Here is a 15312-nt window from a genome sequence, read left to right on the forward strand (position 1 = left end):
TGATGAGCCCAGCTGAGTTGCGTGATCGTCAGAGGCTTTTTTTTTACTTTTAAAAGCATTTTTTGGCCTAAGAAGTTGTAGAAAAAATGCTTTTAAAATAAAAAAAAAAGCCTCTGATGATTGCATGGCTCAGTTGGGCATGGGGGGGGGGGGCAGGGATTTTTTGCTACTGGTTCTCCGAACCACCCGCCACCATTGCTACTGGATCGGGCAACCCCGGTCTGAACTGGGAGCATTTCACCCCTGGTCCTAAGTGTGAAAACCACTCATATCTCACTTTTTGATTACCATTGAAATTTCGAACAGTGGTTGTAGATCGAGGACCACCTGTCCTCAAAAGATAAGGCCAGAGCTCATTTATGGAAGTATCTGTTTGACAATATTTGTACCTGTGGAGATTTCCCGCCCTCCTCCAGCCTCTCTAGGCAGAGTCAACAAGACCCCATTGAAAAGCAGGTTGGTCTCTTGGTTATCCTTCGTAATGTCGGCATTCTCATGAAGGCCGAATATTTCAGGATGGGTTGAAATTGGCAGCGTTCTTAAGTAATTCTATGTAAGACTATGACAAAAACAAGGCAGATCCAAAGTTAAGAATTCAGACATCTGTATATTTTATGAGCAGGTTTGGTAGATTGTCAGAAGGTAAGTTTTATAATATAGGATATACGCCATACATTAAAAACCTTTCAGAAGCAGTAAAACGCAACTTCCGAAATTGCAAGTGGGCATCGCCCGCCGCCCAGAGGTTACGAGGACAAATTATGCACTAGAAAGATTGCTTGATTACAAGAACAGGAACCAGCATTGGATGAGGAGAGCTGAATTTATTGATAGTCTCACATTGCAATGAACAAGGACATGCATTCAATTTTGGAGCTACTAAGATTGTTGGCCGAGCAGGGACAAAAACAGCCAGAGTAAAGATTGAAGTCTGAGATATGGACTCTTGTCAGGCGATAGGTGTACTGATTTACCATCCACCTATCAGGTATTTAGGAGCTGACGGCGTGGTGGCCTAAGGAAGCGACAATCAATGGCTTAATAGCTATCAACACCCTAATTAACACACAACCAGGAACTATATAACTACAACATATGGAACACATTACCAATATTCTGGAGAGAAAAAAGTTTCCTAATGATGCTGGAGAAGACTCCTGAGAGGACTGCAAGGCGATCCAACTGGTCGGTCCTAGAGGAGATCAATCCTGACTGCTCTTTAGAAGGCCAAATCCTGAAGATGAAACTCAGATACTTTGGCCACCTAATGAGAAGGAAGGACTCCCTGGAGAAGAGCCTAATGCTGGGAAAGATGGAGGGCAAAAGAAGAAGGGGACGGCAGAGAACAAGGTGGCTGGATGGAGTCACTGAAGCAGTCGGCGTGAGCTTAAATGGACTCCAGAGGATGGTAGAGACAGGAAGGCCTGGAGGAACATTGTCCATGGGGTCGTGATGGGTCAGACACAACTGACGCAACTAACAACAACAAAACGATCCTAGTATCATTCAATCTCATCTTTTCTCACCTGGTACGGCCCAAAGGGAGGTATATAATATTCCCCCCCTGGAGAAAGTTTATAGCATTCCTCAGTTTCAATCTCTTTGCAGTAGACCAGGGAGAGAAGCGAAAGGAGGAGACGTCTGTCCTTGTCATCTGTCACTCTTCCACCGTAATTGCATTCCCCTGGAAACAGAAAAGTTACATCAGGAGGGCCAAGGCGAGAAGATTTATACACCTAAGAGACACACCCGGGGTTGACATCTGGAAGATAACAAGGTTGAGGAAGAATACAAAATAGATGGCAGACCTTTGTGGAAATGCATTTCACAGTAGCAAGTACCTGCCATGGTTTCTAATCAACTCTCACCCATAGCTTAACATTAGTACAAATGCAGCTACTGTAGCTTGTTCAATAAACCATGGCTACAATCGGGTGGGCTGCTGTGTCACTGCGTTTTTGTATTTACCAGCTGAGCTCTTATTTTTGACCTTCAGACTTACCGTAGCTTGCCAAGTTCTTATCACTAACTACTGCGCATGTCTACATTCTTTTCTTTTTCTCTAACTTTTTTTTTTCTTTGTTCTCCAGCCAAGAGAGGTCCGGCAGGAACGCTGCCAAGATGTAATTAATTAGCTAGTAAGATGTTTTTACTTCTTTACAATAAAATGTGCTTATTAGAATATATCTCGGTTTTATTTCTTCTTTAAAGTATACTTCAAGGAAAGGTCACGATCCATTCTCTAATCAAGGTGCAATTACCCAAAAGCAGAATGGGATTAATTGCCACCCTGACATGCTGGGGGTTCGCAGGGGTTCGAGAGAAGCTAAGAAGCTGTAGCTAAGATTCTGTGCAGTTCAGAGAACCAAATCCCACTCCTGGCTGGTCCCCCCCACCCCTCCCTGCCCCTCCCAGGAGGCTCCACCGTGGCCTGTTTTGGATGCAGGTAAGTGCAGGGCATGTGCGGAGGCTCGGGGAGGGTGAAAAACGGGCCTACTAGAAGTTTGGGAAGGCTGGAAATGGGCCCATTTCCAGCCTCCGGAGGGCCTCCGGAGCCTGGGGAGGCCGTTTTTCATCATCCTGGAGGCTCGAGGAAAGCCCCCGGAGCCCGGGGAGGGCAAAAATGCCATGGTGTAAGAGGTCGACTAGGCCACACCCACCATGGCCACACCCACCCAGCAACCGGGCAGAGAACCCATGCTAAAATTTTGGAAGCCCACCCCTGGTACAACAGATCAGAACTTAATCATTGTATGCAAATCAAGCCGTAGGGTGTCTTGTACCTGTAAGATAAGTTAGAGCTTCGAATGGGGTTTTCTTCGTATTCGTTCAGAAACATCTGAATTTGCCTCAAGCTGATTCTAAGATCAGATTCGTTGAATTCATAGGGAATATTCCAACCTGTCCAATTCAGGAGGAAAAAAGAAAAGCGCAGGAAGACTTTTATTCTGACACATCTGATGAAATACAATCCTGAAATTATGCTTGTAATAAATGAGTTGGTCCTTAAGTTACCGCAATCGCCTTTATTGCTCTATTATTCTGCTAGATGTATTTGTATGACATCGTTCTCTCTCGGGAGAAACTCTCCTTAGGCAAAAGGACGAGGGCAGAAAAGCTCCTGTCAAAAAGGAAGTAGCAATAGCACTTAGACTTATATGCCGCTTCACAGTGCTTTTACAGCCCTTTCTAAGCTGTTTACAGAGTTAGCCTCTCATCCCCAACAATCTGGGTCCTCATTTTACCTACCTCAGAAGGATGGAAGGCTGAGTCAACCTTGAGCTGGTCAGGATCGAACTCCTGGCAGTGGAACGCAGAGTTAGCCTGCAGTACTGCATTCTAACCACTGCGCCACCATGATTCTAGTAACTGTCTGACTGCAACAAAACCTCAATTTCATAATTTTAAACATAAAATGAAATCAATAGGTCCACGGTTAACTCTGAACAGTCACTAAGTAACCAGTTGGAGGTTGAGGACTACAAGTCTACAAAGAACAGCCTCAACAGAAACCTGAAAAACCTTCAGGGCATTCTGTTGTGGCCTGCCAGCAGCCAGCAGAGCTGGCGGCAGACTCAGAGAGTGAGGATATTGGGGAGGAATATGGGCCAGTCCTGGAGTCTGGGGAAGGCTCTGACGAGTGCTCTGCGTTGGAGGCAGAGAGGGAGCCAGGGCCGTCTGACAGTTCTCAGCTGCCTTCGGAGTCTGACATCAGTGGGGCAGAAGAACAGCTGGATCCTGTTCCCGATGTGCGCATGCACAGAGCTGCCGGGAGAAGGGAACAGCTAAGGAACAAGGGCCGACTCAGGAGTAAAGTCACAGGTGGAGGGTGAATGGCCCCTCCCATAGGGAATAAAGAGGAGTGAAAGGGGAGGGGAGTTTGCAAGAGACAACTGAGCCTTGGTAGTACAGTGGTCTAAAGCACCCTGTTATTAAGACCACCTGCCTGCAATTACTGCAGGTTCGAATCTCACCAGGCTCAAGGTTGACTCAGCCTTCCATCCTTTCTAAGGTAGGTAAATTGAGGACCCAGTTTGTGGGGGCAATAAGCTGACTTTGTATAAATGTACAAAAAGGATGAAGGCTATTGCTTAACGCACTGTAAGCCTCCCTGAGTCTCCGGAGAAGGGCGGCATATAAATCAAATTAAAAAAAAAAAATTAGTTCAATTCATTAGAGGGAAGATCTATTCCTGCCTTCTTGCTGAGTATTGTCTGCTACAGAGTGGCGTTTGAAAGATGTCAGCCTGGCAGCTCTCCAAGCCTGATCAAGGTCGGTAGTTGTGAAATCTCTTGAAAGACTGTTGGCCGGGACTTTGCTGGAGAGGAATTCCCTTTAATCTAAATAAAAGAGGTTTTATCGGGACGGGGAGTCAGCTTTGTGCTTTTGGGAAGCTTAGGTCAGAACACATTCAAGCAGGACAAGCACAAGGCAAATGGGGAGACCAAAACTGGGCTCCCCGTCTCACCCAGCGGGCCGAAGTTCCTCCGTTCTTGCACCAGGGCATGGAAGAAGCAGAGTCCGAACAGCATCTTGTGCCAAATTTCCATTTTTTCACAGCTGTTAAAGAAGGCGGGATCGGAAATCGGGTCGTTGAGGTAGGAGCGGAGGAGGTTTGCGCGGACGCCTTTCGGCGGCTCGTTGGTCATTTTGATCCCGTTTTGGAGGATGCTGACGGGAAACTTTTCCGACGGGTAACTGGTCAGCCACAACCTGAGAAGCCAGAAGAGAAAGGTTCAGAGCACGCGGCTGCTCCTGTCACTGGAGGTTTTTAAGAAGAGATTGGATGGTCATTTGCCCAGAACGGTAGACGGTAGGAAGCGTTTAACCTTGGCAACTTTAAGACTTGTGGACTTCAACTCCCAGAATTCCCCAGCCAGCATGAATTCTGGGAGTTGAAATCCACAAAATCCAAAATCCAAAAGTTGCCTATTCTGACACACTTCCCCAAACACGACAAACCTTCTGAAGTTAACTCAAAGATTCTTTTAATTAGGAGCACCAGCAACCCCAGCAAAAAGTTTCTCTGTAAACACAGGCTAACAAGCCTATCCGGCAGAGAGATGAATAGTTGTCTGCCACACCTATTCTTCTCCACTCCCTGCCTTTTATCTCCAGAGCTAGGGTGGAACCATGTTAACATGTTACTTTTTCCAATGCTGTCGTAACTTCGAGCAGTCGCTAAACAAATGTGTCAGGCCTGCAAGCCATCCTTTACATTTGGGCCTTCAGGCCTGTCACATTTTCTACTGTGGGATCATGGGAGGGGAGATTGCGTAGAGTATGGGTGATATGTAGTCAAAATAACATTCCTTTCTCAGAGAGTCAAGGACGCCTTGCCCTGGCACCTGGAGTCGGATGACTGGGAGGTGTCTCCAATTTGGATGGTGGATGATTGGACCATGTGATGGACATGTGGGTACTGGGCAGGGACTTGAATTTTCACTTGGGTGGGGAAAACCTGGAAACTTTCAGATTCCGATTTTCCCAGATGTGCCAATATGACATCTCTCATAAAATGGAACTTTGAGGAAACTGAAACCTCAGAGTCTTCTTTTGTTGGGGGTGTTACTTGTAATCCTGACAAAATGGTTGTAAGTCAAGAATTACCTGCAAGGGGCTATCAAACAGCAACCTGATTCTCACCAAAGCCACCAATTAATACTTTTCATGAAGAATGAACGCTCGTCCACCAGTAAAGAAAGAACAGAGAGGGAGGTTCCTTGCAAAGGAGAAATGAATGAGCTTGGGGAAAGATCTCAATCCATCTACTGCATTTAGAAGAGACCAAATTAAATCCTTGCCTGAATTTGACATGGGTATTCTCAGGTACGATGATTTCCTCGCAGATTTTTTCCAAAGCGGGCATCCAGCTGGTGGCCAGGTGACAATTCTGCAACACAACCCAAGTTCCATCTCTGATCGCCTGGTTGATCATCTTGGCTGCGATGGGGCCTTGTCCTTGTCCCAAGGAAATGGTCTGGATGCTCTCCATTCCAAGATCATCAGCAAACTTCAGCAAACCTAGTCAAGAAACACAACTGTCCTCAATATTTTTCCAAAGCACCTGGAGGCCAGGCAAGGAACAACGGATGGAAACCGATCAAGGAGTGATTTCAACCTAGAAATAAGGAGGAATTTTCTGATGGTGAGAACCATCAACCCATGGAACAGAAGTTGCCTTCAGAAGTTGTGGGAGCTTCATCCCTGGAAGCTTTCAAGAAGAGACTGGACAGCCGATTGGACTAGATGACCTACAAGATCCCTTCCAACTCTATTATTCTATTCTATTCTATTCTATTCTATTCTATTCTATTCTATTCTATTCTATTCTATTCTATTCTATTCTATTCTATTCTATTCTATTCCTATTCCTATTCCTATTCCTATTCCTATTCTGCATTTCCATTCCATTCCATTCCAATGTTCTGTTCTGTTCTACTCTATTCTATTACAATATTCTGTTCTGTTCTATTCCTATTCTATTCTGCATTTCCATTCCATTCCATTCCATTCCATTCCAATCCAATGTTCTGTTCTGTTCTGTTCCTGTTCTACTCTACTCTACTCTACTCTACTCTACTCTACTCTACTCTACTCTGCTCTACTCTGCTCTACTTACTCTACTCTACTCTACTTTGCTCTACTCTACTCTACTCTACTCTACTCTACTCTACTCTACTCTACTCTCCTTTACTCTGCTCTACTCTACTCTACTCTACTCTACTCTACTCTACTCTACTCTACTCTACTTTACTCTGCTCTACTCTACTCTACTCTACTCTACTCTACTCTACTCTACTCTACTCTACTCTACTCTACTCTACTCTATTCTATTCTATTCTATAAACGTGTGGGTCATTTTAAAGAATCAGGGCCAACTTTTTTCAAAAGAAGCGTGCACACCATTCCCCTAAGTAACAATGTGTGAACGTCCAAAGGTTGCTGAACTACAACACTCAGTGTCCTCCTCTACCATTGGCCATGTTGGTCAAGACTGCTGGGAACTGGAGTTTTAATAACATCTGATGGGTACGGAGTGCCTATCCTTGCGAGAGATGGTACCTCTTTCTGTCCACAAATCTTTAAAAGAAGTAGGGTGATAATTAAGGATGTTTGTCAGATCCAAATCTAACAGCTTATTCTATGGAGCTCTCTCCTTCAATTAGGTTGCTCTTAGTCAGGTCAACCCTTCCAGTTTTGCTAACATACTCTTTTTTTTTTCTTTTTTTTTTAGAATTTCTCTGAGTGTATTTTATCAGTAGAATGTCAAGACTGGTTCTACTATCTAGTTAGTAGTAAGCTCATAATTATTTGCTAACAGACATTGCCCAAAAAGTGCTTTTTCGAAAGGCAACTGGACTTTGTTGGGTTTCCCCCCCCCCCCATGAAAACATTGCACTTCTCATCCAAGAAGCTTCTTCGGTTCTTCAGGAAGAACTTCTTAGATGAGAAGCAGAATGTTTCCAACAGGGGTGGGCTTCAAAAATTATAGGAAGGGGTTCTCTGCGCACTTTCCGCCGTGCTCTTAAGACTCTCCTATTCCAGCAAGCCAGCCTAGCCTAATTTTCTCCCCTTTCTTTTAAATTTTTAAATTGAAATTTTAATTTGTTTTAAATTATTGGGATTTTTAATTGTCCTGGGCTAAATTATTTAATTTGGTTTTAATTACATTTCTAACTTTTGTATTTATGTATTTTATTTTGTGCCTGTTCACCACCCTGAGTCCTTCGGGAGTAGGGCGGTATATAAATTTAATCAAACATAAAAACATAAACATAAAACGTAAAAAGCACCTTTGGGGCAACCATGACCCGGATGACTTGAGAACTTCCACAGACATTTAACAGAGACAGAGATCTAAGTTTCCTTCCTTGTCACCAACCAATCAGTCCAATGAGAATTGATTTGAACTGAACTGAATTCCATATCTCACCTGCCATGGGATCCGCTCCCGGGGACAGGACAAAAATCAAGGGGGCACAGCAGTTGGAGTCATTGTAACTTCCAACGAGATCGAAAGTTGGGGGTTCAATGTAGGTCCTCCCCATCTTCTCCATGATGAACAGCTGGGTGGCTGGGATAATTTTATCGGGTCGCAAACACCGGAGCACCACCATGCGGTCAAGACCTGTCAGCCTATTCCACCCACTGGGGAAGGCTTCTTCGTGAGGCTTGGCCGAATCATAAATCGCTTTCCACGCCTGGACGTGGGACTCGAAGTGATCCATCAAGCCGGTGAGGTTTTCGAGGCCCGAAGCACGGACAATCTCAGCCCAAGCTTTGTCAGTCAACCACTCGGAGGCGGGATTGGGGTAGGGGTTCTCCAAAGCCACCCCTCCGGTCAATAAAAACCGCCAAACTTCATCATCTATTTCGTTCTTCCCTTTCAAAATCCCGATGGACAGAAGGAGGGAGAAAAGCAGCTTGTCCTTTTCGAACAAGGACCGGCAGACGTTATTGTAGATGCTCACAGTGAAGTGATCGATGATGTTTTCGATTCTTTCCTCCAAAACATCGCTTTTTCTACTGTTGGCGAGCGACTGGATGTAGAGGTTAATGAACCATATCAAGGAATACTGGTACATCGGCTCGATGTGCGCCAGATCGGAAATGCAGAAGAAGACGGTTGCGGAATGGACCGCCACGGGTTTGTATCCCATCCGCGTCGCATCAATCTCTATCTCGGTCATACTGGCAATTTCTTGCTTCTCAGAGATTTCTTCCGATAGCTGTTTGGAGGAGGAGAGGACTTTGATGGCCGTCTCGTCTTCTAAGATGTTTCCTTCCGATTTGGAGAGGACTTCCAGGATCTTATCTTCAATTTCCTTCAGCTGCTTCTTGTTCGCCGCACTCTCGACGATCAGCTTGTTCTTCTTCTCTTCCAGATCCGGTTTTTCTTTGGCAGCCACGATCCCAAGGAGCTGATCCTGAAGTCCCAGAGGCGTAATCATGAAATTGAGCAGGCAAACCTTCACCGCCACTTCAGGGAGGTAATGAGGGTTCCTTAAACGGGTGGTGATGTAAAACCTGAAGTCTTTGGAGAACTCGATGATGTTTTCCCCCAGTCTCATATACTCAACTCCCTGCTGCTTGAAGGTTGTCTTTAGCAGAACGGGCTCCAGGAAAGCATCCAGTTCCTCACCGATATTTTCCAGGAGGACCGGCGTTCCAAACTGGATGGCGTTCTCCAACGTCCTGACGTAATTGGTGTCAGATAACTTGATGACCGAGAGTTTGTTGCCTTTTTCCATGTTTTTGACCCACTTGTTGGCTTGCCCTTGAGGGTCGATCATGAGAGCCCATCGTCGCGAGTTGGACACAATGATGCCATTGTCAATCGAGAAGGAATCGATGGGCAACCCTGCAATCTGCCAGGCGCGAATCTTGACTGGATCCCCTAAAGTGTTACTCAGGCTGAAATCGTTCGAGCAAGGAATGTCCTTCTCCTTGCATAAGGCCAGCCACTTCTGCTGACATTCCAGCCGGTAATCCACGGTGAAGGCCCCCAGATAAGCCACCGTCCCTGAAGACAGCAAGGTGTCCCCTGTCAGATCGGTGTAGCGGATTCCCAGCAGGCGGGCGGCTTCCGTCCACCTCTCCTTCTCGCCTCCTAATCCGCTGATCAGTTTCTCGGCTCGTATCAGCTTCTGGGAGCATATCTCAATGTTGTCCTCCAGCTCTTTCTTTCGGTTATTCATCTCTTCAAACTCGTCATTCAGAGCTTGAAGACGGTCCATCAGGGTCTTGAGCTCTGCGCGCTTTGTGTTGAGCTTCTGCATCTGGATGTCGAGCAAGCCCTCCGCCTCTCGAAGGCGTTCCCGCTTAGGGGCAACGACCTTGGCGACGCGGTCATAGACCTCCATGGCTCTCACCCACTTACATAAGCCTTCGCAGGCTGAAGAGACATTTTTGATGACAGCGGGCTGGAAATCGGGGTGGTTGATAAACCTCTCTCGGATTCTCTTCATTACTACGGCGGGAATGTTATCTTTGTCATACGTCTTCAAGCCCTCGAGGAATTTCAGATCACCCAGGACCTTTTTAGAACTTCCCCAGTAGTCTTCTATCATTTTACCTGCATTTCACAACAGAACACATAATCATGAATGCGTTTAATACTAGACAACCTGTGCCCCATCAAGTCATTGTTTCGGTGACATTCCCTTTCCTAAACAGAGAAAGAGAATGACCACAGGTGAGCAAAAAAGCAGTGGGAAGTGGACTATTTCTGACTTCCTGCTGGCTTCCCCATTGCTTCTGGGAATCTGGCAGGGAGCATCGGAGATCTTCCTTCCTTCCTTCCTTCCTTCCTTCCTTCCTTCCTTCCTTCCTCCCTCCCTCCCTCCCTCCCTCCCTCCCTCCCTCTCTCCCTCCTCCCTCCCTTCACCTCTCTCAATCTCCTTCCTTCCTCCCTCATCCTTCTTCTTCCCTTCCCTACCCTTCCCAGCAGTCAGGTAAGTGACTGCTGCTGGGTGGGGGAAGGAGCAAGGAATTATGAGATTGGCTGGGAAACTGTCACAGAGCATTGAAAATGAAGTTCACAGCAACCGCAGCAACAGCCAGTAGCACTGAAGCAGCCACAACCTTCCCAAACATCATCACTCAGAAACCATGGGTCCCAAATTCATGGTGCATTCTGTAAGTTAGCCCATTTGAGCTACCTTTGCTCAAAAATGATTGCCCTATGATGCACTGTTTCACCCAATTAGGTCACAACAACAAGAGTAGTATATAACATGTTTTCCCGAAAATAAGACCCTGTCTTATATTTTTTTGAGCCCCGAAATAAGTGCTTATTTTCGGGGAGGTCTTATTATTTTGAGGCATGTGGAGTAAGATGGGGCTCCTCTTGCCATCTTACCTGATTTCCAGCTCTGCATTTAAATATTTTCGGGAAGGGCTTATTTTCAGGGGGAGGAGGCTTATTTTAGTGCATGCGCTCAAAAGGCCAATTGGGCTTATTATCAGGGGATGTCTTATTTTCGGGGAAACAGGGTAAATTTTGAACAGGAGAAGGGAAATCTGCAGAGCATGTAATACAGGAAATGCAGCTTTCTTGGAAATGATGCTTCCGCAGTCACTGATTTCTTAAAATGAAGGTGATAATAGGAGATAATGATAACCCAAGAGCAGCAAAAGGGATATATCCTACCACTCAGTAATATTACTCCAGCAACACAGAATTTGTCATTTTTGCAAAACCATCATCATTATCATAATTGTTATTACCAGTTCCAGTCGGATCCGGCTTCCTTTCGGGTTTTATGCCTTTCATGACACAAATGCTCTCCATGACGAGTTTGACAGGCCCCGGAGGATTCTGCATGGATTTGACGAGAGAGATATCCGCAGGGTTCAAGGTATCCAGAGCCGAAAGGGCAGCCTCAAGAGCGGGCATGGCTTCTGCCAGATCCCCCTCGCACTCTTCCTGCGATCGCATACAAGAAGCACAAGTTCAGCCACCCTTTGACATGCCACATTGCGCAGTCAACGTTAACAGAATAACCCAAGAGTTGGACGGGTCTTCTAATCCAACCCCCTTGTCAGACAGGAAACCCTATACCTGTGATGGCGAACCTATGGCACGGGTGCCACAGGTGGCACGCGGAATCATATCTGTGGGCACGTGAGCATTGCCCTAGGTTAGCTCCAGTGTGCATGTGCGCTCCGGCCAGTTGATTTTCAGGCCTTCTGGGCCCATCAGAAGTCAGGAAACAGGCTGTTTCTAGCCTCCGGAGGGCCTCCGGGGTGGTGGGGAAGGCAGTTTTCGCCCTCCCCAGGCTCCAAGAAAGCCTCTGGAGCCTGGGGAGGGCGAAAAACAGGTCTACTGGGCCCACCAGACCATCGCATGCCAAAAGTGGGGTTGCACAGGGGGGATCATGCGTGTATTGACCACAGGGGGCAGGGTGCATTGAATTATGGGTGTGGGCACGCACATGCGCAACCCCCCTGTGCTCCTCCCGCTTTTGGCACGCGACAGCAAAAAGGTTAGCCATCACTGCCCTATACCAAGGATGGCAAACCTTTCGCATGGAAACATCGCAGGGCCGCGCTCCTGAAAAGCCGAACAATCAGCTGGCTGGCGCACATGCGCACACTGGTTTTCATCACTGCTGTGCACATGAAGGGATCGCGCTCCGGATAAACTGAACTTCCAGGTTCTGGCGTGCATACGCACCCGACAATCAGCTGGCTGGCACGCATGCACAGACCAATTTTCAGCACTACCACGTGTGTGAAGAACAGCTGATCATCGTGTGGCCATGCATGCCAGAAACTCAGAAGACAAACAGGCAAGGCCGCGCGTGCCAGGCAACATGGCTTTGTGTGCCACTTTGGGCCACTTTGGGCACGTGTGCCATAGGTTCGCCATCCTGGCCCTATACCAATTCAGGCAAATGGCTGTCCAGTCTCTTCTTAAAATCCTCCAGTGTTGGAGCTCCCCACCCTATGGTTTGGTTTGCATACAATGGTTAATAGAATAGAATAACAGAGTTGGAAGGGACCTTAGAGGTCTTCCAGTCCAACCCCCTGCCCAGGCAGAAAATCCTACACCACTTCAGACAAATGGTTGTCCTTTCTCTTCTTAAAAACTTCCAGTGTTGGAGCATTCACAACTTCTGGAGGCAAGTTGTTCCACTGGTTAATTGTTCTCACTGTCAGGAAATTTCTCCTTAGTTCTAAAGTTGGTTCCCTCCTTGATAAATTTCCATCTACTGTTTCTTGTGTTGCCTTCTGCGCTTTGGGGAATAGGTCGACCCCCTCTTTTTTGTGGCAGCCCCTCAAATATTGGAACACCGCTATCATGTCACCCTTGCCTTGGTCCTTCTTTGCATTAAGCATTGCTTCGTGTTAAGCCAGAATCATCATTAGCAAAATATTTATCAAAATATTGGATTTATAAATCTCCCAGGTTGGTAACTTCACAGACTCGATCGTCTAGTTTTCTTAGGCAAGTAGTTTGCTTTGTCTTCTTTTCAAGAAAGCAAGGGAATATTATTCATTCGTGCCTACCCTACTCATAGTTTTTTAAGATCAACTAAAGTCAAACAGGTGCTGCCACCTAGCTGTAGCGTGGTTTATAACCCAGAATTTACAGGTAATCCTCCCTTACAGACCACTCTCATTCAGTGATCGTTCAAAGATACGACGGCGTCGATAAAGTTGGCTTAAACAAACATTCCTCAAGGTTGTGGCCATTGCAGGGTCTCTGATCACAGTCATGATCGCAACTCAGGCATTTGGCAACTGGCTGGCACCTACGACTTAACAACCCCATGTGATTCGCTTAACGACTGCAATCTGGGCCGCCACAACTGCCATTGTTAAGTCAGCGCAGTCATGGGCATTTCACTTTACGACTGTGTCACTTAGCGATGGAGTTGCAACTGGTAAGGCAGGACAATTTGTACCTGCATTATGTACAAGCCTACCGTATATTTCGGAGTATAAGACACACTCCCCCCCCCCCTAAAAGAGGGTGAAAATTTGGGTGAGACTTATACACCAAATGTAGCCCCGCCCACCTGCTAGCCCCCACCTTTTGGCCTCTGCCTCCCAGCAATTTACCTCCTTGCAGCAAGCAGCAAAGAGCCCCTTTCAGCTTCAGTGCAGCCTGATTAGCAGGAGCAGCTGATTGTCGGTTGGATCGGCCTCCCGACCCTCAGCTGTTTCAGGCTGCAGGGATTGACATTGCCTATTGCCACGCGGGCCTCTGCTGTTTGCTGCAAGGAGGCAAATTGCTGGGAGGTAGATTTTTTTTTTCTTGTGCTAATCAGACTGTGCTGAAAATGAAAATGAAACTAAAGCAGGCTTTTGTTGTTTGCTGCAATGAGGCAAATTGCTGGGAGGCAGAGGCAGATTTTTTTTTTCTTGTTTTCCTCCCCAAAAAAGGTAGGCGCGTCTTATAGTCCAGAGCGTTTTATACTCTGAAAAATACGGGTAGTTAATTTATTCAATGAAGAATGATTGGAGAAGCCATGGTTTATTTGAGGCATTGTGGGAAGAATGATGGGGTGCCCATATCCAGAAGAAATTACCTTTATCCCCTGTGCCACAGCGGCGGCTTCGTTGGCCTCCTTCTCGTCCGCAGCCACCAGCTCTTTCTTGGCATCGACCTCGCCCGTTTCCTTCTCGATGTGAAGCATCATCTTCTCGGTCTCTGCAGAGGTTTCGATCAGCTGAGGCTGAAGGGCCGTTAGTTCTACTTGCATGACCGCAACCTGCAAGGGGGACAAGACCGATCTGGATACAACAAAGCAGGGCTTCTCAACCGTGGCCACTTGAAGAGGTGTGGACTTCAACTTACAGAATTGCAGATTTCAATATTTCCTTGACTATTACATATTCAGTCAGTTTTACTGCACTGATAGATGGAAAGATGGATGGATGGAAAGATGGATAGATGGATGGATGGATCAATGGATGGATGGATGGACAGAAAGACAGATGATGGAAAGATAGATGATGGATGGATGGATAAATAGATAGATAATAGTTGGATGGATGGATGGAGGTTGGATGGACAGAGATAGATGATGGAAAGATGGATGATGGATGCATAGATAGATAGATTATGGCGGGATGGAGGGATGGATGGAAGGATAGAAGGATGGAAAGATTGATGGATGGATGGATGGATGGATGGATGGATGGATGGATAAATAGATAGATAATGGTTGGATGGATGGATGGAGGATGGATGGACAGAGATAGATGATGGAAAGATGGATGATGGATGCATAGATATATAGATTGTGGATGGATGGATGGAAAGATGGATGGATGGATGGAAGGATAGAAGGATGGATAGATAGATGGACAGAAAGATAGATGATGGAAAGATAGATGATGGATGGATAAATAGATAATGGTTGGATGGATGGAGGATGGATGGATAGATAGATGATGGAAAGATGGATGATGGATGCATAGATAGATAGATTATGGAGGGATGGAGGGATGGATGGAAGGATAAAAGGATGGAAAGATTGATAGATGGATGGATAGACGGATGGATGGGTGCAGTGGTGAATCTTCTCTGGTTTGCCACTGGTTTGCTGCCCGCACCTGTGTGCTGTGTGCCAAGCAACGCCAAGTGTGCGCATGTGCAGTACATGCGAAACACACGCTACATGCACGCACATGTGCAGTGCGCACCAAACCCACGCTTTGCACAGAAAAAGGAGGCTCGGGAAGCTAAGTAGAACAGTGAGGGGTGGAACAGCTGTGCCGCACAATTTAGATTCACTAGAAAGCAGATTTTCCTGCTTTCTAGCGATTTTAAATTGCACGGCACAGCTGATCGTT

At 46.4% G+C, this 15312-nt stretch overlaps 1 protein-coding gene across 1 annotated transcript in view; it reads right to left on the minus strand.

The window, feature by feature from the left end:
- The window catches only part of DNAH3 (dynein axonemal heavy chain 3), a 93379-nt gene that overhangs the window by 9309 nt on the left and 68758 nt on the right, over positions 1 to 15312 (minus strand). Inside the window, 9 exon segments of the mRNA XM_070955392.1 lie at positions 379 to 549; positions 1527 to 1684; positions 2784 to 2814; positions 2816 to 2901; positions 4469 to 4713; positions 5805 to 6024; positions 7937 to 10078; positions 11233 to 11431; positions 14043 to 14225. Of these exon segments, the coding sequence (XP_070811493.1) occupies positions 379 to 549; positions 1527 to 1684; positions 2784 to 2814; positions 2816 to 2901; positions 4469 to 4713; positions 5805 to 6024; positions 7937 to 10078; positions 11233 to 11431; positions 14043 to 14225 (3435 nt within the window).

The sequence above is a fragment of the Pituophis catenifer genome, unplaced genomic scaffold (assembly GCF_029215685.1).
Source record: "Pituophis catenifer annectens isolate HBS135680 unplaced genomic scaffold, rPitCat1.0.hap2 SCAF_16, whole genome shotgun sequence".
NCBI lineage: Eukaryota > Metazoa > Chordata > Lepidosauria > Squamata > Colubridae > Pituophis > Pituophis catenifer.